Raw genomic sequence first — 18122 nt, forward strand, 5'->3', positions numbered from 1 at the left:
TAATTTTCGTTTATTTCTTTTCCTTGGCACGCCACCGAAAACCTATTTGCCGTCCTTTCTCCCGACGGTGCTCGAAACGGGTGGATTTTAGAAGAGGGGGTGGGTATCCCGACGTAGTCAAATTCGCTCTTTCCCTCTCTCCCTCTGTCTAGCCGCCTCCGTCCCGCGTCCCCCCTGCTCCCCTCGCCCCCGTCCGCCCACGCATCACCCCTATCCTCATCGCCTCCCATCACCTCCCCTTCTCTTTACACGGGCCGCCCGCGACTCCAGCAAAGCGATCGATAGACCGCCCTTCCCGTCCCTCCATCACCTTGCCTCCATCCCACACCCCCGCAACCCCATCTCACTCACCATTCCAGCGCCGATCGTCTGCCCATTGTTACCCCTTTGGCGCCCCCAACGTTGGCGCCATTCACGGGCTCATTGGTCATCCTCATTCTACTTCAGACGGCACTCCTATCTTCCCTCTCTCTCTATCATTGCGTTCTTCCCATCCCCGCCCAAGAAAGGACTAGATACCTACATCCTCCCACTCTTGAGTCTACCCTTTCTCGGGTACGAAAGGTGCGGGGGGAGGGAAAAGGGTGGGAACGGGAATGGAAGTCGAAGGTGGAAAGACCGCATCAGGGGTCACCCGTGCAACTAGCCATTTTATTTACGAAAGATGAATTGATGAGTCGGGACACTGGTAGTATAAGAAAAAAATTAACGAATAATAATAGAAAAATTAAGGAGTCGTTGGAGTGGAAGTATAACATACACAATGGAGAACGAAAGAACAACATTTCTTTTTCATTATCCAATCATTGCTAGAGTCGCTTTTTCATTTTTGTCGTAGGCATTTTCTTAAATGTTCTGTCTGCTATTTATTTTAATCAATTTTTCTGTGATTGATTTCTTTCTTTCTTTTGAGGGGATACCTCCGATTTCAGTATTTATAAGCCTTTACTTTTTTATTTTTCATTTTATAAATTTCATTCCTCCGTCAATAATTTTTTCTTCCATCCATTGATCTATTTTCAAATCAATTTGATTAATGAACTCCCGTTTTGATCTTCCCTCGGAGGGGCCATCCGTTAAAATACCATCTCGGTTTCTTGAAAACATTTACCTGGCGAATTCTTTTATCTCGCAGTATCCCCTGCGCTTCATTTTCCTTTCCCCAATCTGTAAATTAATGCGCTGACCACTCCATAAATGTTTACTCCAGTTTCTTTTCCCTCCATCCCCCACTTTTGTTTTCGTTCCCGCTCCACTCATTTTTCCTTGCCTCCTTAATCTTGCACTTCCTCTTGTTTTCGATTCCGTCTCACTTTCACCTCATCCCTTAGGTGGATGAATCGACCCATTCGGCGTCGCAACGCCCTCCCGTCTCCCCATCCCCATGCACGGTTCGGTTTTTGGACAGTCTGAAGTATGAGGCGGAGGGGGTGGTGGTAGGGGTTTGGAGAAGGGGTGTGGGGTGAGGGGGAAGAGAGGAGTGTAAGAGGGGCTAGAGTTGCAGGCGTCAAAAAAGTTACGTCGTCTGCGCCTCTTGGACTCGACTTGCGTTCAATAGGTTCGGTCTGGTCGTCGCCGACGCCACGGGCGGACGAGAAGGGTGGTCGGGACGGGCGAGGAATCGCGGCCCTCTGGTGCCAAAATGACGAGCCGGTCTCTCCCCTTTCCCGTGAGCGAGGGGAAGTCTAAGGGGTTGATGCGCCCCGGGATCCTGGGAACGGAGCTACGGAGTCTCTGACCCCTTCCCCCGCCACCGACACGACTGCACATCCGTTGATATCCCAAATGTCATTTTTCCCATTTCATTCGGTTTAATATTTCTTATTGTTTAATACTCCACTCATTCGACCCCTCTCCTTTGTTTCCCTCCTTGAAACCATCAACTACTTATTTTTTCTCTCGAATCGTCGTCACGGCGCCCTTCCGCACATGCCCTTATTTTGTGTGCGCGCTCTTCTTTGTCTTTTTCGATTCCTATTTTCGTTTCTCTTACTCTCGCAACCGTCTTTCAATTTGACAGAAAAGACTTAAATAAATGATGTAAAATATTCAATTTGATACGATTACACCCCTATTTTGATAGTTTTTTTCAAACATCAAGGGTCTTGGTAGATAGAAATTTCAGCATTGAGTGTTTCATTTCTTCCCATCAAGCTGTAGCAATAAATAAACGACACAGCTATATAATCACGTAATAAATAGACATTTGTACGCAAACTGCAGCACTGAAGAAGGGAAATATATTTACCGTGACACATTTGGTCATTTATAGAGCACGTAAACCTGGATTACTAACTTGTATTGATTGAAATGTTATATGAGCATTCCGGGCCGACGTTTGAGTTCATAAGTATATTTCTTTTGGAAAATGAATTTTTCAGTTTCATTTCGGTCAAAATAAAGGCTCCGTAAATAAAAAGACCTGATCCGACTCTAGATTAAACTCTGTACCAACACTTCTCACCAGCGTCAACGTTTCACTGGTTGCACACTCGACAATGGCGCCAGTGACCCCATTTTACTGGCGCAAGTGGCTCCAACAATCGCACACCACTCGAGCAGCTACAACTACTACTATTCAACTCCGCCAGATGCCTTGACCTTAGGTCATTCATTCCAAGCATCGTGCCCATCAATACCTGTGCTCACGCGGTGAGAGTGGGTCATTCTGGGCCGACAGAGCTCGTGAGACCTTGCGCTCTATATACGTATTGTATGCTCATATGAATTGTATGCTTTCGGTATTTTATTTCATTAATTCATTGAAACACATTTATAAATTGTTTGCACGAGTATTTTAACCCTGTTTAATTGGAAAGGTCTTGAAAGTTCGCATAACTCCAAATATTATAACCATTGTCATGAGCGTATGCTCTCCCTATTCTCCGCCAGATAGTCGCCGGCGAGGAGAAGGAAAGATGTCGACTTCTGGAAATAATGGCTTTGTTGAACCGGCCCATTATTAAAATAATTTAATGGTAAATAAGAGTCAAAATTTAGAGTTCACCTAGATTTCGATGCTTATGGGTCACTAGCAATTGTACGGGCAAGGTATTTACGTGATTTTTAAATGCACATATTTTGAATTAGTCCATTTCACAAACCCTACAAGAAACAATGTCTTGGTTAATTAAAAATCCAAAATAACGAGGAATTATAAAAATATTCCCTGGTATTTTAGAGTTCCCGGCGTCACCTTGTATTATATCTACGTAAACAATAAAAAAACTAGCCAAGAGGCTATATTCCCAAGAATCATGACGAAAAGAAACAAGTAACTAACAGACTTTTATTCAATTTCAATCAAATTAGTTTTTAACTTCGGTGGATAAAACCATCCTTCAATCTTGGATTTTTGATCAGAGAAAAGTATTACTTCAATCCTTTAGGAATCTATCTCGCATGGTGATACAGGATACATTCTTTAGCACTTATAAGGGATGACTGATTGTAAGTTTCTCTGCGGAGGCAGTTACTAGAGCGAGAGGAGAGATGATGAATAATGGGTAGGCGTATTGGAGGTAACGTCAATCAAAGGGTGTCGCTGTAATTGGCAGCACGTGGGAACGAAATACGGGGAAAAGTTTAAAACGGAGGCAATTTTATTGAATGAAAAATCTTTTTTCTATTCTCTCGGATTCTCAACCTGTATCTTCAACTCAAATAATATTTACGTTCCAAATTTCATCATTCTTCATCGAAATAAGTAGTTCTGGAGAGAAAAGGGAGGAACGGTAAATGAAGGGAATGAAGGAAAACCAAATATAAAAATACAAGTTTCCATGAAATACATAATGGTTTACAATCAAAATTATATTGGTTTGAAGTCCAAATATAAAATAAATGCAATCTAAACACGCATCGATAGGAATAGGGAAAGTGAAAATATACATTACATACTTTACAGCCCATCTTTGTTGAAAATAATGGGTCTGAGGACAAAACGAAAGTTCGTTATTGGTCGAAAAACATATAAAAAACAAAAATACATGCAACTAGATAAGTGCTTGATATAAAACAAATGAACAAGCTCGACTGAAGACATCAATACTGAAATTGAAGTTGAAGACATTTTTTGAGGCAGCATCATCGTATATTAAAATAATTAACCAGTTTATTGACCCATGAATGCAAAAATTAAGAAGTAAACATCCAATGCGTAATAAGTCTATGTCAGTCGTACTGAACATATAGAAAAGGACATTTAAAAGTCCGAACATTGAGTGAGCGCTAACATTTGAACGGAAAAATGTTTATAGCACCCATCATTCTTCCACAATTGTTACCCAAGTGACCAAAATATGTAGCAATCATGCCCATACATGAGTATCGGTATTGGTTGAAGCTTTATTCAGGCTTAATGCGATTTTTAACAAAATTTTTGAATATTTACAACACGTAAACATTTAGTAAATATCCATTATGAATAGGATGGTTTGAGGCTCTACTTTGTGAAAAGGTATGATCACAGAATAAATAAACTTGGTATTTTTTCACACAGAAAAAAAATCCTATTTTTTATAAAAATTATTATCATGTTTTTTATTAATAAATACCAAAATTATTTATTCAGTGAATAACCATGATAATTATTGGCAGTAGATTGAAAGAATTTTTAAAAATTATTTAATAAATCCATTATGTGATATCTTATAATATTTTAATCAATACTTAAATTTAGCAATATGACTAATAAAATAAATGTCAGCAAAAGTTTACCCTTCACTTTTTCTGGTTTTAGAGGGAGCCCATGAGACACCGACTCGTCGGCAGTGGCCATCTACAGAAGAGGTTCGTGTCCGGTGAGGACATCATGCTGCGGCAACTCAACGAACTGAAACGCGCATAAAGGAGACGGCAGTGTCGGGCGCGACCGCGGCAGCCACCGGCTAAACATCTAGCCAGAAGCTGAACGACTGAGGACAAGACTAGAGAGAGAGATATGATTTAATCGAGGGAGGAGGAGGAAGGAGTGGGCATCAACGGGACTTCCTTGAGCGGAAGAGGGTGGTCAGGAAAGGCGTCGGTTGGATTCTCGGGACCCCGAGAAGCCCGACCAACATCTCTCCCCTTCGGTAGTCCTCCCTCTTTTGCATTCCTCCTCCCTTCCCTCCCGTTCTTCGGGAACCGGCCTAACCGCCCCAACAGAAAGCGGATCGGCGCACCTAAGCATCTCATCAACACTCCCCCACATATTGTACATATATACATACATATATAAAAATATACATATATATTTATACATCTCTTCTTCTCTCCCCGCCCTCCTCTCCTCCCCCGACGAACCAAAGTCACTTGAGAGATCTTAACGGACCGGGATCAAATTCCTGGGATCGTGACCATCGGGTGAGGGAGAGACGTAGAGATCACAATGTCGCATTCGGGTAACATAGTCCGGGACGGAAAGCTGATTGTTCCTACGGAATATTTCCTCCGAAGCGATTTTGAAGAAAGGAATCGCTCGAAAATGCGTCTAAAGTCAATTCCGGGCGGCGGTGCGAGCATTATTTTTTTCATTCTTTTTTTCGGCGGGGACCCCGGTCCGCCGAAACTGAAAATAACATTTGAAAAATCCAACCACCGCGACTGCATTGAGCATTTATGAAAATAAAATTAGGGGGAGTGAAGAGGAGGCAGACTGTGTGAGTACGACGCAGGCAGGAGACTTCAACGCACGGGAAAAGTGTCGTTAACAGAAAAACGCGGGAGACTTCAACGCCCGAAATATGGGCTGATACAATCGACCGGAGAAGGCGACGTCATCGCTGGCTCGCTAAAACAACTCCGATCCGGTCGTCGGCAAACACATGCACAGTGTGAACATTAAGTCCATTTGCCGTGCACTTTCGGAGGCGATGAGAGCCGTCTTTACAAAAAATAATAAATCTCAATATATGTAATATGTTGACCCGCTGTCCTGGATTTGGGGCGGATTGGGATAGTTTTGTGCTTTGATGTTACCATATTCCGTGTCACTCAGAGATACGTGTTAATATGTGGAACTAAGCTATTCAATAACTATGTAAAAATCTTTTGGGCGTCAGGGCTTTGGCGGGGCTCATGGGAATACAACTGAGAGCGCCGACGGTTCACTAGTTAGGACCTCGGTAGAGACGCGACTATTGATCTCGAGAAAAGCCGCTAGTGCTGATGACAATGTTTGAACAAAAAGAAACGTCAGAAGGCACTGACTGATATTATTTACCTATTCGCTCTGACGTGTTGTCAACTCCATACTCAAAAACATTATCAATGACAACTTATTATTGCTCCTAAATCGTATGTCACTAACGTTGTCTGTTTAATTACATATTTTGTCTTCCTACGTCATACAATGTCAAAATAAATTAAAAATTGTCACATCTTAAAAGGATAGCGGTCGCGGTAAACATAATAGGAGTGTAACATTTTTAAAGGAAAGGTTTGCTGTCCAGCGTAAAATTTGTGGAATAATCACTAGTGATCCATTTCTTAGATGAAATCATTTTTAAATACCTTTAAACTAAATGATGATATGCGATGTGCGAAATGATTTATAATAATTTCCATGCCAAAATTCTTTTTTTTTCTTTACGCGAAAATGTCTTGAAAAAAATTCTCGGATTCATGATCGTTCTGAATCTCATTCAAATTACTTTCTCACTCTCTTTACCCCTTTTTCACGTGATAAAACCTAAGACTCATGGTGTTTCTTGATCCCAAAATGGACTTTCCAATGCCGAGTCACAGAACATTGGTGGTTGAACTTATCAGGAAAAGTTCTTTGCTGTTTATTCTGGACCTTTTAAATGGTAAAAAGTAAAGAGTGACATCTCGGAATCTTTTACAAGAATTCCAAGCCTTCAAATAAAACAAATACGAGATAATATTTATCAAACTGGCCAACAAATTCGTCGCGTAGCCCCTCAAATTTTGTGTGGAGCTCCCAATACGGGAAATCATTCAGTTGAACGCGAGGACTATGAAGCAATCCTGATGCACGAAGCATCAGTGGAGGTGATGGATGCCGTGATCCCAACTCACGTCAGAACGCCACCTTTGTTTTTCATTGGAATCGAGCATTGTATTCGGAAGTCAATCCAAAAGCACCACAGAAGGAAAGTACGATTCACGCCAAGGCCAGACTTAGAACCGTCGAGCCTCGGAGAATCACAAATTTCTACCAAATGAATCACGATAAGTCAATTTTAGGACCTATTAGTCTCCCAGAACCATTTATTGAGAGTAAATTAGTACTCTCAAGCTGTAAAAGAATCAACCTAAAGCCGGATAATAATGCCATGGCACTTACCGGCAGTTCTACTTAGGAGAACTTAAAATCTCAGACCTTCCATTAACAAAACATCCTTTTTTTATCTACTCCTCCTCTTTTCCCTTATTGTCACTAAAACCTCACTTCTGCCTCCCCTCTTTATCCTTTATTCATCTTCCTGATCGTTTCCTGTCCTCCTAACCTCCCACCGCCTTCCCCGATCCCCACATGCATATTGTGTTCCGCCGACTTCCGTGACGGAGCATGGGCAACGGGACGTTGGCCTTCCTTAAAGAACATGAGTGTACATATCCGCGCTTGATATATATTTTATACGACGTTGTAAATACTATTTTGAGATATAAGGGATCGCTTTCCCGAAAGAAGCCTACTTACAAATAATGTGTGCGTGTTCTCTTTGATGTGAAAAAATCTGTAAAAAAAGGTGATGTTAAAATAAATCATTATTGTAAATTCATTTTTTTCTTTTTATTAGCATCAAGTGAATAAAAACACAAAACTCTAGTCTCTACCTTATCTAAATTTCAAAGCAGAGTGAATACAAGGACATGTTTTTTCAACCTTCCCAAATACAAAGGCAGAAATACTTCTACCATGAAAGTTTTTTATAAATTTGTAAATTACTTCCAGAGATCCCAAATCCAAAATGTTTACAAACGGTCTAATTAATTATTACTTTTCCATCTTCGGTGCAAATTTATCTCATTTACAGCAATAATTAAAAATGTATACAAAATGAAGCTGATTTTAATGGTAAGCACCGTGGAGGAAGTTCAAGGAACTACAAGTTCCATGACAGAATCTATGCCTCTCAGCTTTACACTCTCTTACCAGTGATTTTTAAGAAACTCATATTGGTTAAGTGAAATTACATACACTTAATTTTACTTCTCCCAACTGATCCTCATGTATCACCACAAAATCTTGACTTAATTAACTTCTTGCTTACCACTGGTCTAGTTGGCAGAAACTAATGAACGTTAAATATTAGCAAATATCTTTAGAGCAAAAATGATTATGAACAACATGTCTGATTCCGCGTTCTTTGATTTTCTATTGAGCTACTCCCCTGATCAATCAAATCTTCTGAATGGTAAGTTTTATGGAGCAAGAACTACTTTCACAGATATGAACATTGCAAGAAGTTTCATTAATTATAATTCACGAGTGGGAATCTATCTTAATTCTAGTTTACTGGACTACTACTCGATAAAATTCTCAATTCCTGGTACACTAGTAAATAAAAACCTAATAGTAGTATTACATTATATATGAACATATTAAAAGAAGTAAATGCAAATTAAAATGAACAGTACAAAATGCATACGGATAACATCACAACTAATCTATCTTCAAATTTAAAATAAAATATTTTCCGCAATTACACTTTACATAGACGGCACGAAATCTATGGTGCCATTCCAATTGAAAGAATTGTCATCATCAACATCTGTTATTGTCTGTCACCATGACAACATCTATTATTAATGCAATGATGTTCGAATGCTATTATACATCGAAGGTCAACGCCTATTGTTAAGATTTCAAAACAAATACGATCACGCAAGATGGTAGAGGCACACGATTTTTCTCGTCCATGGCGGATATCCAAGAGAAGAGATTTTATGCTAACGCATTAGAGTGAATTAAAATGAATGGGTTCCACACCAATTATTAATAAATCCATTCTTGAACACGCACAACTATTTTTTTTAAATCAACTAATACCAGAAATTGTAACCATTCATATTTAATTTACCCTGTATTTCGTAGCCATTACTTTTATTTACTGTCGCATGTATGCTCGTTATACTTGTTTTGCATACATTACACTATATACCATTGCAATGTATTACAATCTTCATTTCGAAAAGTCGTAGTTATACCGAAAATAACTCCCACTAAAAATGAATTCAAGGACGTGGTGTAAACAAATGAGATCGGATAGGGCGGCATCATACGACTTAATTTCAAAATAAACATGAGTCACTATGAATTATTATTTTATATATTATGCTTTAAGTTACAATTATTAATTTTAAACTAGCATATCATTTGATTATTTTCGTGCATGTAAATCTTCTCTTTGTCATTTACATACTTTGAACAAAAGTGTTTCACGAGATAAGTATGAACATTTTGAATAAAACATTAGTTACCTAGAAAAACTTTCATAACTAAAATTGATACAGTAAGAGAAGTACTTCTATAACGGACTTCTAGAAGGTTAAGACCAACATTGCCACGTAATTGAACTTTATCCGATTTTGCCTCGCAAATATTAATAAATCCACAAAAGAGCTTCGTTGCGTACAAATAAAGCTTTATAGTTCCGTAATCCTAATGTTCACGGCAAAAATTCCAACTTAGAGAGATCATTTGATCAAAATTCAGTGTAGAAACTCGTGTACGCTCAAATTATTTTTCCTTTCCAATCCAAATCGCCGCTATAGGTATACCTTACCGTTCTGTGATCGGATAGAAGGGATATGAAAAATAAATGTAAATATATGTATATGAAATACACCCTTGCAGTTGCCATGGACCCTATTCATACCATTCCTCTATTCGCAAATACACCAATATATGAGTTATTAGCAAAAATTAAAGTTGGATTAGGAATTTTCGTGCTAAAATTAATGTTTCTCCAAAGAAGAGAGGACATAGACATTGATTGAGAAAAAAAAATAATAATACATAGCCTAAAGGTGTGAAGGCATACAAGTAGCTATGCGGTTTTCACAAGACTGTTAACCGTACGGTTACCTTGTACCTGTAGAAACCCAGAGAGTAAAATGGTGCTTCACTTCAAGGCCGAAATTCAAAATATTTTCGATCTTTGGAGTAATATCGTGTGGTGATTTTCAAAATATTCCGAGGACTACAGACATTGAGTCAGTCCGGCAGGAGTCTATAGCATGCGTCTAAAATTTTTAAGGGACTCGAATTAGGGTTTGGCGCAAAAATCCATAATTTCTCTAAGTTGAATTAAGATGTAAAGTTGCTTATTATCCTATTGGCTCCTCTGTGGATTGATGATGCGATATTGGATGAATGACCAAATACTAATGTCTAGCCAGTTAGGAAATCAAATAACGTAAAAATTATTAAATACATTCTAGTTCAAAATATTTACGATATTTTCGACAAGTCACGACAAGAAAATATTCGCGGAGACAACTTAAAATGGTAAAACTCCTGGAATTCAACCGCCCAATTACAGTGACATATCAATCATAGGCTCTTAAAATTTCCTTGTTCCACTGGTACCTTAACAGTGAAACTTTATTTCATATGATGCATGTAAAAGTTAAATTAGTTTTACCTGAGCACGCTAATTGCCGTCAACTTTCTAACCGGGCTTATTAATGTACTGTTAGGAAATCGTGATTAGCGGAAGGAGAAGGACAGTAGCAAATGGCGTTTACATGGAAAAGTCTATGTGCTCAATAAACGAATTAGTTACCCAGATATTGATTTTTATTCGCCCACGTAGAATAAAATCTATCACCCGTTCAGACCTTAGTGCTGAGATGTAAGATGCATGCGTCTCGACATCCACGACATCGATTGGATAAGACTAGATCATCGACAGTGAGCACGACATTTGCAGAAAGCAAGCGCCCAAAACATAAAACATAACACGAGAGAGATACTTAAGATTTTGAATCTTTAAGGTCCCTATAGAATTCAGATTGTAAGAGGACGTCTTGTTCGCTTAATTGGTTGAAGCACCCGATCCTAAATCGAGGAGATATGGGTTCGACTTCCGGTCAAGGCGAACGATATTTAAAGCTGTGAAATTAAAAATGAGAGAGATTTTGATGCCCCCTACTCGTTGTGAAATATGATTGCGCTTGAGGAATGTAGGATGTCAATGGCATTCAGTTGGTAAGCGTGAGTATACGCTACTGTTGAGTGCGTCGAGTTTCTATTCTATATTTATTGAGGTTACAATCTATAGTCTGCAGTCAGCATAATATTCGGGCAAATCTCAGGGTACAATATTCCATGGGGTGATCCCCTCTTCGATTTCAACCTGTAATGAGGCAGAAAAATCAGTGTATACAACAACTAAAAGAAATCAGAGCACACTAAAATAATTCAAAATAAATTTGGTATCAATCTCAAAACAATTACTGAAATCAAAATAATAAAAGAAACACAAAGAAAAAAACATTATGAAAATTAAAAAAAAAAAACGAGAGAAAAGCCTAGAAAATGTATAAATTACAAGCTTGAAAAAATAAAAAAATAAACTTAAAATAAATTTAATTCTATTTTCGGGCATTTTTGGAGACAATGCCCAAACTATTGGGGTTACATGGGGATAGAGAACCACAAATCCTCACAATGAAATAGAGTTTCACAGGAACAGTGACACAAATAAAGGGTCAAATAGCATATTCGCCCAAATTATCTCCTGCGCTTATTTCACTCCATGAGTGAATTTACTGGCAGCTACAGATTAGATACCATCTGAAAAGACGGATGATTCTCTTTCCTGAACTCAATTTTTAATTATGACAATAATTACTCCAAGTGTCTTGTCAGTGGTAATAAAAATGTACAATTCATATTTTGTTTATCTTCGCAGGATCATTTACAAGAAAAGACATAAAATACAATCATTTCCAATATGTTTCTTCTTGGACCCATACATTCTGAGACTCTCGCCTTAAGTTTGCACCCTTACGATGGGATAGCGTACGCAAAAGCTTGATGATGAAAATGCAATGGCTAATCATGTCGTTCAGGATTTATTTTTACATCGACTATGTTCGTACCTATAGAAACGTTGTTATGTTTCAAACTCTCCAAAATTTGGGTCCAAAAATCTTTTGGCCAAATAAAGTGGCCTGCGAATCGTACGGTTTGGAAATATAGTTAATGCATGACTCGTTTCATCGTGAGAATGACACGAAACTTACTTCGGTTGCGAACAATAAATAATCTACTTCCTCCATTGCGATCCTTAAAACCTCAAGCGATACATTTTCGACTGGCTGTTCTATTAAGTTACTATATTTTACAGAAAACTTCAAGTTATTGGTATTTTATATTCAGGCAACTTATTTTATGCCAACTAACTTTTTCGTTCCTTTTAGACAAAATGAAAACTAATCATCAAAGCCAGAATGTGAGAAACATCTATCTATCATTATTGAAGACAGGGATTCTAAGTATTCTAAATGTGCTAATAATTAGATATTATAAAACAGAAGACATTCGTAGATTACACTGGTCCTCCAAAAAACCATCTAAAGTACTCTAAAAACCATCTACATTAAGTTGTTCTCCACAAAAACATTGTAAAACCTGTATTCAATTGTTTCAGGCTCAACCTTGTGGAATTTCATGTTCATTAAATGAAGAACACAACGTATTTTTTCAGTGTTCTTTATTTTGGTTCTACTATTTTCAACGCTTGTGCAACAACGGTACCTGATGATGACGCATATGCGTTGCAACTAGTATCTTAGTACAAAAATAAAGAATAGTGGAAAAATACATTGTAATCTCCACAAAAACATTGTCAAACCCCCTATTAACACCGGTTTGGGGTCCATAATTTTATAAGATATCCTTTATCTTTTGCTTTATTTTTGCATTTAGAATAGCTTTCATCATGTCTTACGGCTATCGCGGATCCAACGAAACAGTGAAATGCAAAAGCCCTGTAATGATGATGGAGGGAAAATTGTTTTGGCTTGAGCGAAATATTCCTTTGAAAAAGAATTTCCAGTTGGCTGGCTGTATCGTGGAACACTAAGAAGAGTACGCCATATTCTCGTTTGGCAGATAATTAAGTATCAAAACTTTTTAGCATATGTCACCGTCATGTTAAAATGTTACAACTCCCCCATAATATACAGAGTCATTGAAGAAAGCTACATTCGAGTCAGCGTCATAAAATTGGTAACAGGTGTTTTGAATGAGTTGTGCCTACGTTTCTAGAATTGCCAACTGTGCGTTTTAAATGAAAATCCTTGCTGTAAAAATTTTCAAACCAACAAAGGAAATGTTTTTTTATTTTTTGATGTCGTTCAACTTAATCCCTCAGTCCTGCTCCAAATTATTACCTTTGTAGTGGTTGGCGGATGTCAATGGGTGACAGCGTTTTTTAGCACGCTTTAAATTTTCGACTGACAAACCGCGATGTCCACACCCACGCTCCGCCGCAGAGGTGAACTTTCGACCTTTCGAGTAGGGCAACTGGCACATCTACCCACCCCGAGAGCCCAGCGCAGCCAACGCCCAGTCCTTACTGCGGCTGATTCTTTCCCTTCGGCGATGTTGTGCCTTTTCGCTTCCTCACAGAAGCCATCGCACCAGCATAGTGCGGTGCTTCCATCGCGAGGCAGCCACCATTATATTCCACGGGATCAAGTGAGATTAACTTCAAATCTTTTTTCATTGCAATTTGTGTCCATTTTCTCCTTCGTCTATTGCCAAGTTGCCAAGATGGATAGAACTACAAACCCGAAATAGAACAAATTAAAAGGATACTTATATTTTTCCATCATTATTCAACGCGAACAATCTATTAAATGCAGACCTATCTAATGATTGAATAAACACTTTGAGACTGAGAAAACGCAGCTGTGATTATTCAAATAGGACAACCGTTTTCGCGTGCATTGCGATAACATTACACAACCACTATATCATCAAACCATTAAAAAAGCCTGGATTAACTTCAATGGACGTACATTTACTTGAAATGCTTCTAATATGCATCCATATGGCAGTGAAAAGGCACCTTCAGGGGTTCTTGTATACATCTCACATATAGTCGTTAGAAATGTCAGCCATCAAATATATAATATTACGAGAGAAACGTGAATGTTCATGTAAAAATATGATTATAATTTGTGAAAAATTGCATGAGTAAATGAGGAGGAATTAAATGCGTGATCAAAATTGCAAGCAAATTTTTCGAAGAACGAGTCTTGTATCCGGAGAAATTTCTTCCGTGGCCTCGAAGTAATTCATCAACGCCCGAAGGGTGTAACTTAATTTTAGCTCAACACTTGTCTTCCCACTTAACTTTGCATTTATCTTTTCTCTTGTCTCTTAGATTCCTACGTAGAAGAGCCATCCATGTTCCTTTCCAGAATATGTCCTTGCGATAGTTCAGTCACAGTTGAAGGGTCGTGCCCAAAAGAGCTCGAGTGGAGAATAAAAGTCTTCCAGATCAGAAAATATGCGTTTGATCCGCCGTTGCACCCATCACGTTGAATAAAGTGGATGATTCTGGACACCTGATTTCTCTCCAGCCTCCCTTTTCTCTTAGATCGCTTATCCAGTCACATTTTCATTATTGATTTTGCTTTATTTTCATCATTGAAGCTCTTGCGGCGAGTATTTACTGCTAGGGAATCCTTAGAGATTTCTTTTTCGCGTCTTCCTCAGGGTGTATAGCTCGATACTTCTTGACTTACACCGACAACTTTCTCAAGTAGGAAAAAATAAGTGATCGACGGAGGCATCAACCAAGCGGAAAATAACAGGAAAACTCAAACCGAGAAACTATAGATCGTTTCCGAAAACTTTGGTTTGTAATCACGCTCTCTCATCTCTTTAAATTTCTCTTTCGGTCTGTCAGACTCCTCTGATGTACCGCGGCGCGCTGCCTGCGATAGTGATAAACCTTCTCTCTTTCCTTAGGTCGGCCCACCATATTTTGCATGGCACACGTGTCAGGGCTAGGACTCGAACCACGATCATCGGGTTCTCAGGAGGAACACATTCTTCATCACATCAAACTGTCCGGCAATATTTTGTTGTATTATCTCTTGGATTTATGGCTAAAACGGCTCCAACATCTCCTTAGAACTTTAAAAAATTATTTGAAAAAACGCCTCGCAATAAACGAACATTCAATAATATAAGTTAATAGATATATATGAAAAAATTAGAAAAATAAAAATACGGCGTTCCATTTTTGTCTTCCTCTATGTTTCAGGGGACCATTACTTACATAAAGAGGCTACGGCAAATATATTTTCAGACGGTGAACATTTGTTATTCGCATATCATAGCATAAAGATACATAGCACAAGGATAATTATAAACCGCACTAGGTGAATTCTTGGTCAGTTATCCCGCAAATATGTCAAATATACACCATTGATACATCATTTTGTGGCCCTAGTAACTCTGGAATATTCTATTCCTCGCCATGAGACGGAATCTACGTATCTCAATGCTCCTCATTACTCGAGAATGACGCGGAGCGACACGAAAACAGGCGGAGGGATGAGAAGTCAACGAGGGAACGCCGAGTCAATTCCTTCGGCAATTTAAAGACGTGGTCTGGGCGCCATATTGGATATGAGAAATAGGTTTATCATTCACGTACAATTGTAAATATTTACATTATATTTTTGATGATGTGATTATTTTTTCTAATTTCATTTATACTCAAATAAATCCCTTTGTTTTTCACTCTTTAATAAAGCACAGCCAGGAGCATAGGAGTTCACCGTACAACCCCTAGTTTTTTGAGACTGCGATTGTAAAATAATATGAGACATATTAAATAGAATATATAATTAATTAAATGACATGCCCGGTGCCCATTTAATCTTTTCTTCCTTTCACCTCAAGTTGTCCACCTAGGGATAATGGATACATTCTACTATGTACGAACATATGGTGTACATTGTCAAATTCAACTCAAACGTAATTTACCGATAATTGGTAGTTTTAGGGTGATCCCCAACAACTATTTTTATACACAACGTAACACGTGGACTCCCTCTTTTTTACCCTTCATAATTTTTTACGCCAGTTCTTCCTACCAGCTTTCATAATATGCAAAAACCTTACTCTAGAACTTAACTTTATTCCTTCAAGTACGACACTCAACATCCCATTCCCTCCCAATATCTTCTCCACCCAATGAAGCTGCCTTCTTTGGATTTCAATCTACAACATCCTCTCTTCTCCCTTAGTTAGTTGTTAGTCTTTCTCTGGGTCCAACTTATTTTCCCGATCCATCTCTATTCTCATATCTCATTAGTCTCCAATCTATCCTCATCTTCCTCTTGACTCATATACCAGGTTTCGGAACCAAGACCCACCCTATTTCCTTTTAAAGTCATTAGTTATCTTTTCTCTACGACTTCCTGATAGTTAGAGCATAAGAGTATGCTATTGATTTCTAGCAAAAGTGACTTTTTACTGTCCTATCTTCTACTAATATCTCTACTTATGAACCATTTCTCACTTGTATTATACAAGAAGGTGCTGCAATTTAGTTGTAGCGTTTATACATAAATTGATACGCTGAAAATACCTTTCAAATTTGAATAGTTGCCAAAATTGAAAGCATGAATTCTCATCTGTTGTATCTATTTCGACATGTTCATTGAAAATGGAGGATACTCAGTGCCACCGTGAAGGGCAAAAGTTTTAACCTTTGCACTCACCCATGCTCTTACAATGTTTACATTTTTTAAAGAGTTTAATTTGATATTTTGGATATTCAAACAGATGCGGTCATCAATATTAATCTTATTTCGAACAAGGAACAATTAAAGGCTCAATTCGTACAATCACCGAAGAAACATCACGTCGCTCGTTCAAGCGTTTGTACCGCAAATATTTTAGTCTGCAGTCGTCAGTTTGTGATGATATTTATACGATAAAAGTTACATAAATATTTAGTTTTTGGCTTGCATGCTTTGGCGGGAGTTTTCTACATAATCCAATAAAACATCAATTGATTTGAAAGCAATCTATGCATGAGAACAGAATCAGTCTCACAATTCTTCTCCGATTTATCAGCTATATTCAGAATGAAAAGAAGAGTACCTCAAGAGTTTTCCAAAAATAATAATAGGTATCATGCTCATAGTTTTTCAAAAGTACCACCTCAACGCCCTTTGGTGTGATAAAATACCATGATATTGAAGACCAATTAGGGTGTGACATTAGATACGGGTTGGACAATGTTTTTCGAGGCAAAGACAGAGAACTGATTGGAATTTTATATAAAAAGTAGAAAGCAGGCAAAGCTAAAAAAGGACTTATTGTTATATATACAGGTAATACTGAAATTATGAATTGAGTGTTGTGTTAGTCAGGGCTTACAAGTGCAGCTGGACGCAGTTCCTGGGTCCATCGTAAACCAACCCTAACCCGGTTGACCGATTATTAATTCTGGAACATATCCCCAACCCCATAGGACTAAGTAATTTGTCAATTCAATTGAGACAGTCCGTAGTCTAATCGCTGCTCTGGATTTCCTTAAATTCAGGGCTAGAAATATCCTTACAGTTTAAGCGTTTGACATCCAGTGTGGTGTTCCGGGATGTTGGATGGATGCCCAGGCAGCCCATATATCCCCTCCCCCGGCCTCCCCTCTCCGCGAATCTAGGCCTCTATGACTTAGACGAGGACTCAGTGCTCTCGTCCACGCCCTCGGGAAAGTCATTGGCTGAATTAGCAAAGGGGGGAATTTCCAAGGAGATGGTGGAGGAAGGGGAGGGCGGAAAAACACCATTCCCACTGGAGGCAGGGGGGGAACACAAAATGACCGTGTATGCATCCTGAATTTCTTCATATGCGGGAAAGAGTAGAACCTCTTTCATTGGTCTCACTTGGCAGTGTTGAATTTAATCTATTTGCAAAGTCTCCAAAGTCATTGATATCGGTGGATTTTGGGAGGAGCTGCGTCCTCGTTCGAAACGTTTCTGTCCAAAAAGGGGTTAATGAAGGAAGACTTACTTGGTCTATTCCCCTGGAATTTTTATCTTTCACGACCATGGAATAGGGCAAGACAACACAATCGGGCGACATATGGGAAACACAGAGGACCCCACCCTATTCACCCCCAAAT

The 18122-nt window shown here is 38.7% G+C and overlaps 2 protein-coding genes across 2 annotated transcripts in view; one reads left to right on the forward strand and one right to left on the reverse strand.

Annotated features, from left to right (window-relative positions):
- LOC139700230 (tol-Pal system protein TolA-like) overlaps window positions 1-7690 on the forward strand; it is a 57941-nt gene extending 50251 nt beyond the window's left edge. The window contains exon 4 of the mRNA XM_071598849.1: window positions 4742-7690. Coding sequence (XP_071454950.1) covers window positions 4742-4849 — 108 coding nt within the window. The 3' untranslated portion in view covers window positions 4850-7690. The remainder of the gene's footprint in view (window positions 1-4741) is intronic.
- A 2743-nt stretch (window positions 7691-10433) lies between these two features.
- LOC139700361 (xanthine dehydrogenase/oxidase-like) overlaps window positions 10434-18122 on the reverse strand; it is a 55797-nt gene continuing 48108 nt past the window's right edge. The window contains exon 26 of the mRNA XM_071599000.1: window positions 10434-11312. Coding sequence (XP_071455101.1) covers window positions 11268-11312 — 45 coding nt within the window. The 3' untranslated portion in view covers window positions 10434-11267. The remainder of the gene's footprint in view (window positions 11313-18122) is intronic.

Source organism: Hetaerina americana, unplaced genomic scaffold (assembly GCF_022747635.1).
Source record: "Hetaerina americana unplaced genomic scaffold, ioHetAmer1.1.p SCAF_10, whole genome shotgun sequence".
Classification (NCBI taxonomy): domain Eukaryota; kingdom Metazoa; phylum Arthropoda; class Insecta; order Odonata; family Calopterygidae; genus Hetaerina; species Hetaerina americana.